The 12,833-nt window shown below is 42.1% G+C and overlaps 1 protein-coding gene across 6 annotated transcripts in view; it reads right to left on the bottom strand.

Annotated features, from left to right (window-relative positions):
- LOC100680431 (sphingomyelin phosphodiesterase) overlaps positions 1-12,833 on the bottom strand; it is a 342,073-nt gene that overhangs the window by 278,580 nt on the left and 50,660 nt on the right. For all 6 annotated transcript variants that reach the window (XM_031930127.2, XM_031930124.2, XM_032602052.1 and 3 more), the window contains one exon: positions 5,935-6,231. In XM_031930127.2, coding sequence (XP_031785987.1) covers positions 5,935-6,231 — 297 coding nt within the window. The remainder of the gene's footprint in view (positions 1-5,934; positions 6,232-12,833) is intronic.

Raw genomic sequence — 12,833 nt, forward strand, 5'->3', positions numbered from 1 at the left:
ATTCCGTCATATTGGAGTGCTAATCCCGCTTTGTGGCTCGCACAGGTTAATGCAGCTTTTGAGGCCGGAGGAGTGCGGAATGAGCGCCACAAATTCAACACCGTGGTGGCGCGGCTTCCCTAGGACATCGCAGAGGAGCCGTCGGACCTAATTTTCCAGCCTCTAGCCGTCAACCGCTACGCAGCCCTCTGCCAGGCGGTGCTACGTCGCCTCTCCACCCCAGCCGACACCCAGCTTCACCAGGTCCTGAATGAGGTGCGCCTGGAGGACCGCACTCCCTCTCAGCTGCTGCGTCTGCAAGCCGAAGCGGTAGGCGTAGTCACGGAGAGACGCTTGCACATCACCGACCAGTCAACAAAGCTCAGGTTCCTGGTGGATACCGGCTCGGCCGTCTCACTGCTGCCTCTCTCACACTTCAAGGAGACAAGACGACGTAGCCCTCTCACACTCAGTGCAGCCAACGCCTCAGCGATTGCTACCTACGGCACTCACTCGCTGACGCTGGACCTCGCTCTAGCCAAACCTCTCAACTGGAAGTTCATCGTAGCCGATGTCAGTGATCCCATCCTAGGCGCGGATTTTCTGGCACATTTCGGCCTCGCTGTCGACCTTCACCACAGACAGCTCATCGATGCCGACCACTCACACCATACCACCGGTGCAGTCCTTCCAGCGCGAGTCTTCTCCGTTGCAGTCAACATCACGGCCGACGTCGCTGAGGGTGTGTTTGCTGACCTGTTGAGGGACTACCAAGACCTAGCTACTCCTGGCAGCACCACCATGGTACTACCGAATCTCTCCGCCCTCCACCACATCGCGACGAACGGGCCACCAGCTGCAGCACGGCCACGCCGGCTCCACGAGCCCTCTACAGCTGGTCAGGAAGGCCGATGGCTCATACCGCATCACGGGCGACTATCGCCAACTCAACAGTCGCACCGTCCCGGACAGATACCCGCTCCCAGTGATAGAGGACCTCTTACTGGAATTACAAGGCGACACCTTCTCGGTCGTAGACTTGAAGAAGGCCTTCTACCAAGTCCCTATCGCTCCCGAAGACGCACACAAGACGGCAATTACAACCCCCTTCGGGCTCTTCGAGTTCACCCGCTCTTCGATGGGGCTCCGCAACGCAGCACAATCTCTCCAGCGCGCAATGGACCACCTTCTGCGCGACCTGCCGTTCGCGCGAGCATATCTGGACGACATAGTCGTTGCCTCCTGGGGCCGAGAGCAGCATTTGGAGCACCTCCGGGTCCTTTTCGCCACGCTACGCAGGGCACGCATCAAAATCAATCAGGACAAGTGCGTCCTGGCCAAGGAGTCAGTCAACTATCTCGGGTACCGCATCTCTAAAGATGGCTGTAGTCCACCACCAGGCAAGGTCGAGGCTATCCAGGTTTTTCCGCAGCTGGCCGACACTTCACAACTTCGTCGTTTCTTGGGGCTGGTCAACTACTACAGGCGATGCATCCCTGGCGCTGCACGCCTCCTCGCACCCCTCAACGATCTGCTGAAGCTCTTGCCGCAGTGCAAGAAACCGTCGCCTCTCGCCTGGACGAAGGAAGCCCGAGATGCATTCGAGAAAACGACATCTGGCGTCCACTAGGCTTCTTTTCCAGAAAGCTCTCGGACACCGAGAGGCGATACAGCACTTACGATAGAGAGCTTCTCGCCGCATTCGCCTCGGTTAAGCACTTCAGCAGCATTCTCGAGGGGCGTCCTTTCACCCTGTTTACGGACCACAAGCCGCTGTCCCTCGCAGCCCAGCAGCCTCCGGAAAAAGCATCGCCTCGTCAGTCCAGACAGCTGGACTACATATTCCAGTTCCCGATCAAGCTGGCGTACGTCAAGGGCCTCAGCAACATCGTCGCAGACGCCTAGTCGAGAGTTAACTCCATCAAGATGCCGGCTTGCCTGGACCTCACCACCCTCGCCCAGCAGCAAGCGAGCGACCAAGACCTGCCGCACTTGCTCGACGCCGGAGACGGAAAACTTCAGCCCCTCAACATCGAGGGTTCCTCCCTGTATTGTGCAGTGGACGGAAACGTAATACGGCCGTACATCCCCAAGGAGCTGAGGAAGACCGTCTTCGAGGCACTGCATGGGCTCTCCCACCCAGGTATCCGCTCCACGACGAGGACGATCGCCCAGAAATACTTCTGGCCACATATGCGGAAGGAGATTGCGCGCTGGGCGCGCTCCTGCGAGCCATGCCAGCTCTCCAAGGTCCACCGGCACAACCGAGCAGCTCTGGGAGACTTCGCGGCCCCGGATGCGCGTTTCGACCACCTGCACCTGGACCTAATCAAGCTCCCGTCGTGCTCGGGTTTCCAGTACTGCCTCACCATAGTCGACAGGTTCTCCAGGTGGCCGCACGCCATCCCTCTTCCGGACCAGCAGGCAGACACGGTCGCGCGAGCCTTCCTCGAGCACTGGATCAGCTCGTTCGGGACGCCACTTACCATCACCACGGACCAGGGCCCGCAATTCGAGGCGCGCCTTTTCGCCGCCCCCGCCAACGTCATCGGCGCAGCCCGGGTGCACACAACACCTTACCACCCGCAGGCCAATGGGCTGGTGGAAAGGATGCATCGCACTCTCAAGGCGGCCCTCATGTGCTGCGCTCCAACACCATGGCCGCAGGCCCTTCCAGCCGTCCTGCTTGGTCTCAGAACGACCTTCAAGGAGGATCTACAGGCTTCTCCAGCCGGCACAACTCTCCGAGTCCCAGGAGACTTCTTTGTTTCAGACAGTCATCCAGGGGCTAACGCCCCGGCTTTCGTCGCCGAGTTGCGTGGTCTCATCGGCCGGTTGCGGGCAGCCCCGGGGTCTAGGCACCTTCCGCCTCGCACGCCGTTCTTCCACGGCGACTTGCGCACCTGCACGCACGTCTTCAGGCGTATCGCCACGGTCCGCACGACGCTGCAGCCGCCCTACACGGGGCCACACAGGGTGCTGCGACGCCTCGATGACCAGCGATACGTGGTCGAGGTGAGCGGCGAGGCCAAGACTCTCTCGACCAGCTCCCTCAAGCCGGCGTACCTGGAGGTAGCCGATCAGCCGCCTGCCAACGCCCCGCTCTCTGCGCGGGCCTCACCAGCTGCAGCGGCTCCGGCTCCTCCACCTGCCGCGCCATCGGCGCAGGCAGCTCCACCAGCCGCGCCATCGGCGCCGGCAGCAACATCATCAGCGTCCGAGGCACGGCCACTCTCACTGGGTCATCCAGCTGGGCCATCCACACAGGCGCATCCGGCGCCCACGCCGCCCACCCAGCCGCAGCCACCTGTGTCTCCGCCTGTCCCGGCGCCTTCATCATCGCCGCCGCCGCCGTCCTCCGCCAGTCCATCCCTCAACAGGCCAAGAAGAACGGTGTCGTTCCGGACGCAGGACACGTCCGGCACTGGCGGGGGAGTAGCTGTGGCGCCACGCGCTGGACAGCGTCGGCGCCGGCGTAAGCAGACGCTGCAGCCGAGGCCTGACTTCGACTAGCGGGGTACCGCCGGAGTCAGCCTCAAGATGTCGTCCGCCCGGCGCTACGATAAAGTCTTCAGAGTAGAGTAACAGTACATCGGAGTGTGCATCTTTTCCTCCTGTACCCTCCTGTGCCCTCGCGACTCGCGTTCAACAGTAAAAGTTTTAACTTCTAAATACTCACTTCTAAAATAACACAATTTATTTCCCTTACTTTTGGAGTCTATTCGAATCTGAAAATCATTTATATTCGTCTATTTTTATGATATGTTATCAATATTTATTAGTTATTCTATTTTCACACAAAATTATAATCATTGTTACTCATTAATTCAAATACTGATTTCAATTCTCGTAGAAATGTTTGCATTAACCGAACACTAAAAGACAACTAAAAAAAATAGGAATCGAGAGACGACGTGTATAACACATTTGTGCAAAGGCGTTTATTTACATCACATTATAAACTGTAATTTGCTGCGTAGTCTGCTGTGATGTTGTTTGTTATTAAGCTATAGTTTCAATTCTCTTAGAGATAACTGCAGCAACTGGACACTTGAAGGTAACTGACAAAAACAGGAGACAGGAGACGTCTTGTATAGCGCGTTTGAGCGCCGAAAAGGTTTGTTTGAAATTTTGTAATTTCAGATAAGTATTGCAATATTGTGAAAAATATAGGTCATTGAGACCTATAATGATGTCCCGATGGGTCACGTGTCAAACTATATCCCATTAAAATTTCAAGTGATTTGACCATTTATTTTTCCAGTAACAAATCGAAAACTGAAAGAAATGAGTTTTTTTGTGCCTTGATTATGGACGCAAAAAGGCCTTATTGCACTTGAGATTTTGGGAAAAAGTAGATATTTTATGTGTTATGGCTAAGTTCATTGCACAGCTTTCAAACCCCTATCGTTCGTAAAATATCAAGGTTTCAATTTTTTTTTTGAAAATGTTTTAATTTCTTATATCCCTAAAACAATGTAGCCAAATGCTTCAAAATCTTAATTGGTTATTCACTATAAAAAAGCTATCTGCTGCTAAAATTTTTTATTTTCAAAAATTTTCAAAATTTTGCGGGATTAAAGAATTTATTTTCCCCATTTTGCGTTCTTAACGTCTTTGCGGAAAAAAATGGGGAATAAAAGGCTACTTTAGTCCCGCTTCTCAGGGAATAAATTGGCTATTATAGTTCAGTCGTGAATAAAATACATTTTTTATTATAACTTTAATAGAAGTTTCGAATGCATCAATTGTACAAGTGGCTCGTGGAGTATGATAATAGATTTGGACGCTTTGGAACTGGGCTATTAGATATAATAGATTAATCAAGTGGCGCGGTAGCGCCACGAAGGCGAGTTTGAGAAGCAGACGAAGCCGCGGCGCTCGTGACACTATTTACTTCTATATTGGTGTTCGGATTTTTCATGATACAGAAAAAAAAGCTTATTGTTACTGTTCGTAAGATTTTTTGGCTTACTAATATGTTTTCTGAGCTAAACTATGATTTCCAACAAAAATATTAGTTAAAAGGCTGCTTATTTTTATAATATGTGAGTGTATAATCCACAAATGCTAAAATTACGTTTTTCTTCTTTAGCCCGAAATGTTAAAGGACCGTTAAGTTAGCCGCAAGAAGTCTTAGGACCGTGAAGTTGGCCGCAAAGCTATATACAGATGAGAATTGCTTTCTCAAGAAAATATAATAATATATTACGATATTTTGAATTAAGAGGTTACCAGTGCATACTCTGCGTTCCGGAGCTGTAACAGTAACTAGCTTGCCAGGGTAGCCGATGACAAGGTCTAGGTGGCGCGCTCCGTCGTTTTTGGTGTCTAGGTGTAAAAATCATTTAAGGGCAGCGTCTAGGTGTACAGGGTGGCCGATGACGAGGTCTGGGTAGTTTGCACCGTGGTTTTTGGTGTCTAGGTGTAAATATAATTCGAGGGTGATGTATATTAGAAAAATCAGTGATTTCATCTTACAAGTAATAAAAATATTACAAAAAAGTTGTGGTCGAATGGTGCTAAAGATGCTTATATTTTATTTTTACGACTTTGAATATGAAATACTCTAAACAATTTTAAAAAAAGGATTGAAATCTCTAAAAAAAATTAACTCTTAAAAAAGTAAAAGGTTAGGCGAGTTTGATATATTCCGCAACAAAATTACAGATAGAAAAGAACTGAGATCAATCAAACAAAGTCAAGTTTATTATATTTAATCGTAATAAAGCAAAGAACAACTCTCAAGATAATTACTACGTCACTTGCCATGCCCGTTTCATTTTGTTTATTGGTGAACAACTAAAATTTATGTAAAATTAGATTTTAAGGTCAGCGTCTTGCGGAATATATCAAACTCGCCTAACCTTTTACCTTTTTAAGATTTAATTTTTTTTAGATTATAATACTTTCATAAGTTTATATAAAATAGTGAATAAAAATCGCGTAACTTACACCCATAAGAAGTGTGATACCCTGACATACTCTGACACTTTGAATCTTGAGAGAAACACAGAACTGAAAAATACTATTCAAAATTTCTTCTTCACTTTTTCCAGCTTTTATAAAATGTTGCAGTAAACCGGCGCCTACTTTGCAGGCAGTACAAGAAACTTTTGACATTACAGATGTTTCAACTTCAGTCATGACTTGCCGTAGGTCTAATAACTTCATGGCTTTATCAACAAAAAGAGATAAGTGCCCAGATTTCTGACTGTATTCCATATCCCATAACATGCGGGAGTAGTTCATCTGTAAAGAAATACGTTAGAAGTTTAAGTTAATTTCCTATATTTGTTTTTTTTTTTAATAATAGAAAAATAATAAATTTAATTTAATTTTATATTTATTTTTTGTCTAAATTGTTTCATAAAAATTGAACCATGAAATATATTTAGATATATGTTTTCTTACTACCCTGGCTGAAAATTTATTTACACCGCGTAAACTCAACATAAAAAAGTGCAACAAACTACGCAGAAACAACTCTATGCACACGTTCCTGTACGCGATTCAGATTATTTTAATATACCGGTAGAATTGACACAATCTTGGAACCAATTATTATACACCAATGTTTGTGCACAATTTTTATGTGTACAAAAAACGCGTATAGAATTGTTTTTGTTTACTGTGTACAGTTTGCACGGTGTTGGAAATGCATCATTTGTCCCTGTGCACCCGAACTGAAACGCTAATTTTTATCTGCTTCTGCGTGACATCTAGGCGGTCGGAAGGTATAACGTGCACAACTCTTGCTTCTTCAGTAGAGTTTTGACCACACTACATGACTTTAATATACTAGCTATTTAACTAATGCCAGCGAGTGCTAGCGCATGCACGGAACTTCGTGCAATTAAATTGATTTTTCGTCTTCATAGATCTTTCATTATTCCTCTTTATCGCTGCAATTTAGTTTATCGAATACTTCTTAAAAATAGAATAGTGAGAGCTGACGCTCTTTCAGTTAAATTTACTTTTCCGAGGCTAACTTAGGTATATTGTAAGATTATAAGGTAAATTAAATTTTTTAATTTAATTTTATTTTTGTACCGAATTCTAACGGACGGAGAGGAGACGAGTCGGAAAGCGAAAAAGAGTAGACGTGGGCTTGAACCGCGGACCCCGAAATTAACAAGCGGAAGCTCTAACCACTGAGCTAACATTTACGATGCAAGCGTATGCTACGCATCGTACTACGGCTCTGCGGACTTTTATCGCTGACTCGTCTCGCAGCTCGCGTTGCAGACGTGTGCGTCTGTGACATTTTGTTACTTATGTTTTTATACTGAAAAGATTTTTAAAAAGAAAAATTTACGACAATAGAAGTTATTTCTAAAATCTTTTAGAGCATTGGCGAAAAGGTTCTAACCTTCATTAATTAAATTCTTAAAAAATCTTGAATAAGAGGTAAAAGGTAGGAGATTACTCAGATTACATAATTTGAAAGTTATATTATAAAATATATACTTAGATAACGACAATAAATTGGTTAAAACAAAATTTTAATGGAAAAATATAACAAATAGAGAAATAAAATAATTTACTTTATCATTGCTTCATAAAGTATTGATAGGTATTCTTTACATAATACACTTCTACAGTTATATTACCGAAAAATAATTTTATAAAAATAATTATAAATTCAGAAAAACTTACTATAATACTTAGTAATTACGGGACGTATATAGTGTCCTGATGATTGTGACTAAGTTAGTACTAACTTTTTTATAAAAATAGTAGTCATAGATAGATTTTCATACTAAAATTTACCATAGTACAGGGTAAAAATGTGGATATAGTGAAATTTACAATGTCCCGTAGTAAATAATACACTGTAAACACCAAAGAGTGAAAATCGACTAAACGGTGTAATATTGCAGAGTCAACCCTATTGAAAAATCCCAGATGAGAATCAGATGAGAATCAAATGTGATTTTGGTGTGATTTTCAGGTATGAGTCAAGTGAGTCTCATTTAATTCTCATTCGATTCTCATATTATTATCTGATTCTCATGTGATCCTCATTGATTCTCATCTTACCGAAGTCGAATGTCATTTTGTTAAATCTTGATTTAGATTTGTAAGAAATTTGTTAGGAGTTTTAATGTTAGTAAAAAACAAATCTCAATTAAAATTTAACAAAATAATATTTGGCTATTGTCAGATGAGAATCGGATGAAAATGTGAGAATCAGATGAAAATGTGAGAATCAGGTGAGAATCATATTACATAGACATACTTGATTCTCATCTGGAAATCACGCCAAAATCACTTTTGATTATCATCTGATTCTCATCTGAGGTTTTTTAATCGAAGTGTAAATCGTAAAAGTTGCACTTTTAAAAAGTTGAAATTATAAAAATTACACATTAGAAAAGTGTAAAGCTCTAACCGTTGATTTTAAAAGTGTTATACTTTAGGATAAGAGTTAAAGCTTAAAATTACACTATTCATAAGTGTAATTTTATAGATCTACACTTTTTATCAAGTTTAAAAATGAAAATTTACACTTTTAACGGTTTGAGTTTTAAACTTTCAAAAGTGTAATTTTTGCAATCTACACTTTTTGTAAAGTGTAATTTCCACGATTCACACTTTTCTAATGTGTTATTTTAATGGCTTACACTTTATTTAATTTAGGATTTTACTTTTTTAAAGTGTAATGTTGTAACTTTACACTCTTTAAAAGTGTAAATTCATCTTTTCTTGTAGCGTCGATTTTAACTTCTTAGTGTTTAGACTGTAGATTTTAGTCGATTAAAATTTAAATTGCGTTTAGCACTAAATTTTTGGCCAGCACTAAATTTAGGGTCTTGCAATTTTTGGATATTACCGATGTTGGGCACAATTTTATTCGTGTCATACTTATTTCAGAGCCTTATAAGTGTCTTTTACCAATAGGACCTAGTTTGTAATTTGAAAACTTCATTAGGCCTAAACGCCAATTCCTCAAATTTTTAGAACTTACTATCATGAGTAACAAAATTTAAAAAGCCTAAAGAAACAAGACCTAATATTGATGCGACACAACATTTTAAGGCAAACATTTAGATGACAAAATTTATAAGTCTCGAAATGTATGAGGCCCAATAACCCAAAATTTGAAAGGCCCAACATTTTTAGGCACGACGCGACACGGAAAATAAGTTTCCAATTTGTGACATTAAATAACGCCATTTAATGACGTCATTATTTTCCACAGGGGAGGCAGCGGGCCTCGGCGAACGCTGAGAGCTCAAGTCACTCTCCTGCCCTGACTAAGCCCGAGCGGACGCAGCTTTTCTCCTATCTATTCCCGGTTATATCCAGTGTCCAGTGTGGTTTCCTAGTCATCGTCTTTGAGCCACTTCTTCTGAGAGTGAAAGGTTGGTGTCGTTCCGAGTTCTGTTATCTGACTCGCAAGTGCGTAGCTCCACGTTTCGGTAGTAACGGTTATTTCGACCGGACAACTTGCGTTAAAATCTAGTGCGCGATTACCTTACTTCCGTGGCTGTCTCCACTAATTATTCCATTTGTGTCGGCTATCTATCGTTCATGATCCGTAGTTAATAGTCCTAAAGTGTTAGAGTTAAAAAAAAAAATTATACGGGTTTTGCCATAAGCTGTCAGACGCGGGCGAGGATCGCGTTTTGGAGCAATCAGGTTGCGTCTGTAGTATTTGCACCTAGGTTGCAAAATAATTATAGTGAATTCGTGGAAATTGTGAGTGCGTTAGTGCGTAAGTTACGTTTCGAGCCTTAGGACGCGTGAGAGTCGCATAGTTTAGGGTTTTCGGTTTTACGGTTGTCTAGTAGTCTAATTTATACGGTTATCTATCCCGGTTGTTGGGTAAAAACCGAGGGTTACCTGGATGTGGCTTTGTTTTCTCTAATTATCCGGCTATCTTCGGTTATCTTGGCGTCTCTGGCTATCTAATGTAAGCGAGTGCTTTAGTCAAATTCGAAAAAAGCAGTAACGTATGATTCTAGAGCGGCGCCGTCGTGTTGGTGTGTTGTAATTTTGGACAGCCTTGATAATAAATTGTAAACTTTCCAACGTGTGCCTATTCAATATCCTCGAACCATCCTCTCTCCTATACCGCTCTGCAGGGCTGATCTAGTTGTGATTTATGAATTCCTCATTGTTCTGTAACACTGGGAAGTCTCCTCTTGTTTGACCTGGTTTATTCAGCACGTGTGCACGTGTCATCCGTTCGTTGCTCGTGCCATGTTCTGCGTTGCCGACTGTTATCAGTTTACTAGCGCGCGCTTTGATCCACCGTTCTAGGTTACAGCCTTCATTACCATAGTATGATTGTATGGAGGTTGACGTGATATTAGTGTTCGTTTTGACCGGCCGTTCTATAGGTAATGGTGCATTTGTATGTGGGCTGACGTGACAAAATTTTATAAAATACACAGGTAATAGATCAATAGATAGTTGATTTCTTTTTTCATATAGCCCATACTTAATATTAAAATGTAACTGTCTGATTAACGTTGAAGTGCGATTTTTAGTATTAGATACAATTAGAATTGTACGTAATTTAAAATATTTTGATATTTCAACACTAAAATGTGTGTGTGTGGGCGTGTATGATGTGTATATATATCTTCCTATATTATATAGTCATTTTGGCAAGACTCCCCCCCACCACCCCCCACTACCCCCCACCCCACCACCCCTCCACCACCCCCCCACCTTGGCCCCCCCACCAAAACACGTAAAATTCTTTCATTTTTCTGTTATTTTCGAAAATCTCAAAAACCCCCCCACCACCCCCCCACCGCCCCCCGCCTGGCCCCCCCACCACCCCCCCACCAAATAACATGACTGCTCTCTGCGTTATCGGGCTTGAGACCGTCATACTTTCACAACGCTATTGCGTAGTAAAATAAGGCCGCATTAACAGTCCAATTAAATACAAATTTATAACATATTATGATTAAATAGATTTAAATTGGATAATATTAAATAGAATTAAGGTTTAGGTTAAGGTAAGAAGTATCAGTTCCAAGAGAACCAGATATTGAAGATCTACCTCTAATTTTATTTAAGTTATAAGATTAAAGTTAATTATTAATAACGTGTAAATAAGTTAGGGAATAATTGAGTTCAAAGAACTCAAAGAACCATCAGAAAGTATAATCATTATAGATGATTCACTGATTGAATAAACAACAAAATGGACAAGATAAGCGAGATCAAAGACCTCGATGAATTTTCAGGTAATATGAGTAGTCAGACAGAACTAGAGAGACAGAATAAAGAGACAGTTTTCCACGTACCCGCAAATAATTTAATTTTCAGGATCACCTCACGTCTCCCAATGGCGCGCAACTCGAATTTTATAAAGTCAATCATTTTATAGATGCCTTTTGCGGCACAAAGATTTAAACATTAAGAACATTAAAAAAAATTAAAATTAATTTAAAAAAAAATATATATATAAATTCAAATGATGAATTTCAAGCGTCAGAAAACTTCAAAAACTAGCTAAAACTATTTTAAATGCCATTAATAGTAGAAGTTCAATGTTAAACAATACTTTTACTTCCAGTAACAGGTTTTCTTATACAATAAGATCGATCATTTTCAACCATCCAGAACATAAATATCAGTTCATGAAAATAAAATTTTGAAGATAAAATCACACAGAAACTACAATAGGGGGTTGGCGAGCGAAGCGAGCAGGGGGGCGGAGCCCCACTAGTATATACATATATATATATATATATATATATATATAAGGTGGTTCTCTGTGAAATTGAAAATGAAATTTTTGCCTAAACTGTACATATATGTTGTACCTGACTTCCGAAAAAAAAATTCAGCGCGATATCTTCATTTGGCTTAGAGTTCCAGCAGGTCAAAGTTGAGGTTCCAAGCAATATTTGCCTATTTTCAATGATTTATAGCTTATAAGTGATGCATTTTTAACTAAAACTATCCAGATATATTTTTTGTGAAATTTTCTGAATTTCTTAATAAAAATACTTTGTTAAGGCTACTTTATTTGCATTTTAAACCTTGAAATATGAAAATCTAAATGTTTGATCCGAACTCCGACAACTTCAATACAGTAAAAAGATACCTTTTTATAGTAAAAAACTAGCTGTAACGTTTTAGAATGGGCCTGACCTTTTACTAGAAGTTATGTAGAAAACAAACATAATATAATAGCTAATAAGTGGTTTTATTTACAACCTTTAATTACACTTATAACCTAGTACATTTCATGACTACCGATACCAACATGTGTTTGTGGGATAACCGATATTTATACAGAAAGTAGTTCTTATCTTAGTATTCTTATGATTCTACCCGAAATATTGGCAGAAAAACTGTTTCATTTAAAAAAAAAAACGGATGTGTAATTCTCGAATGTTTAAATCATCTCTTCCTTCTCCAGATTCTCCAGACCAAAAATGTTAGGACCCTGAAGTTTGCCACTTATAAACTAGCTATACGTATAGTGTAGCTGGATATTGCTTTCCCACACACTTCTATCATATTAAGTATTGCGGATTATCAGTGCTAGATGTGCAGGGTGGCTGATGACGACGTCTACGCACTGCGCTTCGTGGTTTTTTGTGTCTAGGTAAATAAATTATATGAGGCTGGCGTTTAGGTGTACAGGGTGGCCGATGACGAGGTCTAGGTGGCGCGCTTCGTGGTTTTATGTGTTTAGGTGTCAAAATCATTCGTGGAAGGTGTCTAGAGGTACAGGGTGGTCGATGACGACGTCTAGGTAGTTCGTACCGAGGTTTTCGGTGTCTAGGTAAATAAATCATACGAGGGTGGCGTCTAGGTTTACGGGGTGGCCGATGACAAGGTTTGGGTAGTTCGCACCGTGGTTTCCGGTGTCTAGG

The sequence above is a fragment of the Nasonia vitripennis genome (genome assembly GCF_009193385.2).
Source record: "Nasonia vitripennis strain AsymCx chromosome 4 unlocalized genomic scaffold, Nvit_psr_1.1 chr4_random0009, whole genome shotgun sequence".
Taxonomy (NCBI): Eukaryota; Metazoa; Arthropoda; class Insecta; order Hymenoptera; family Pteromalidae; genus Nasonia; species Nasonia vitripennis.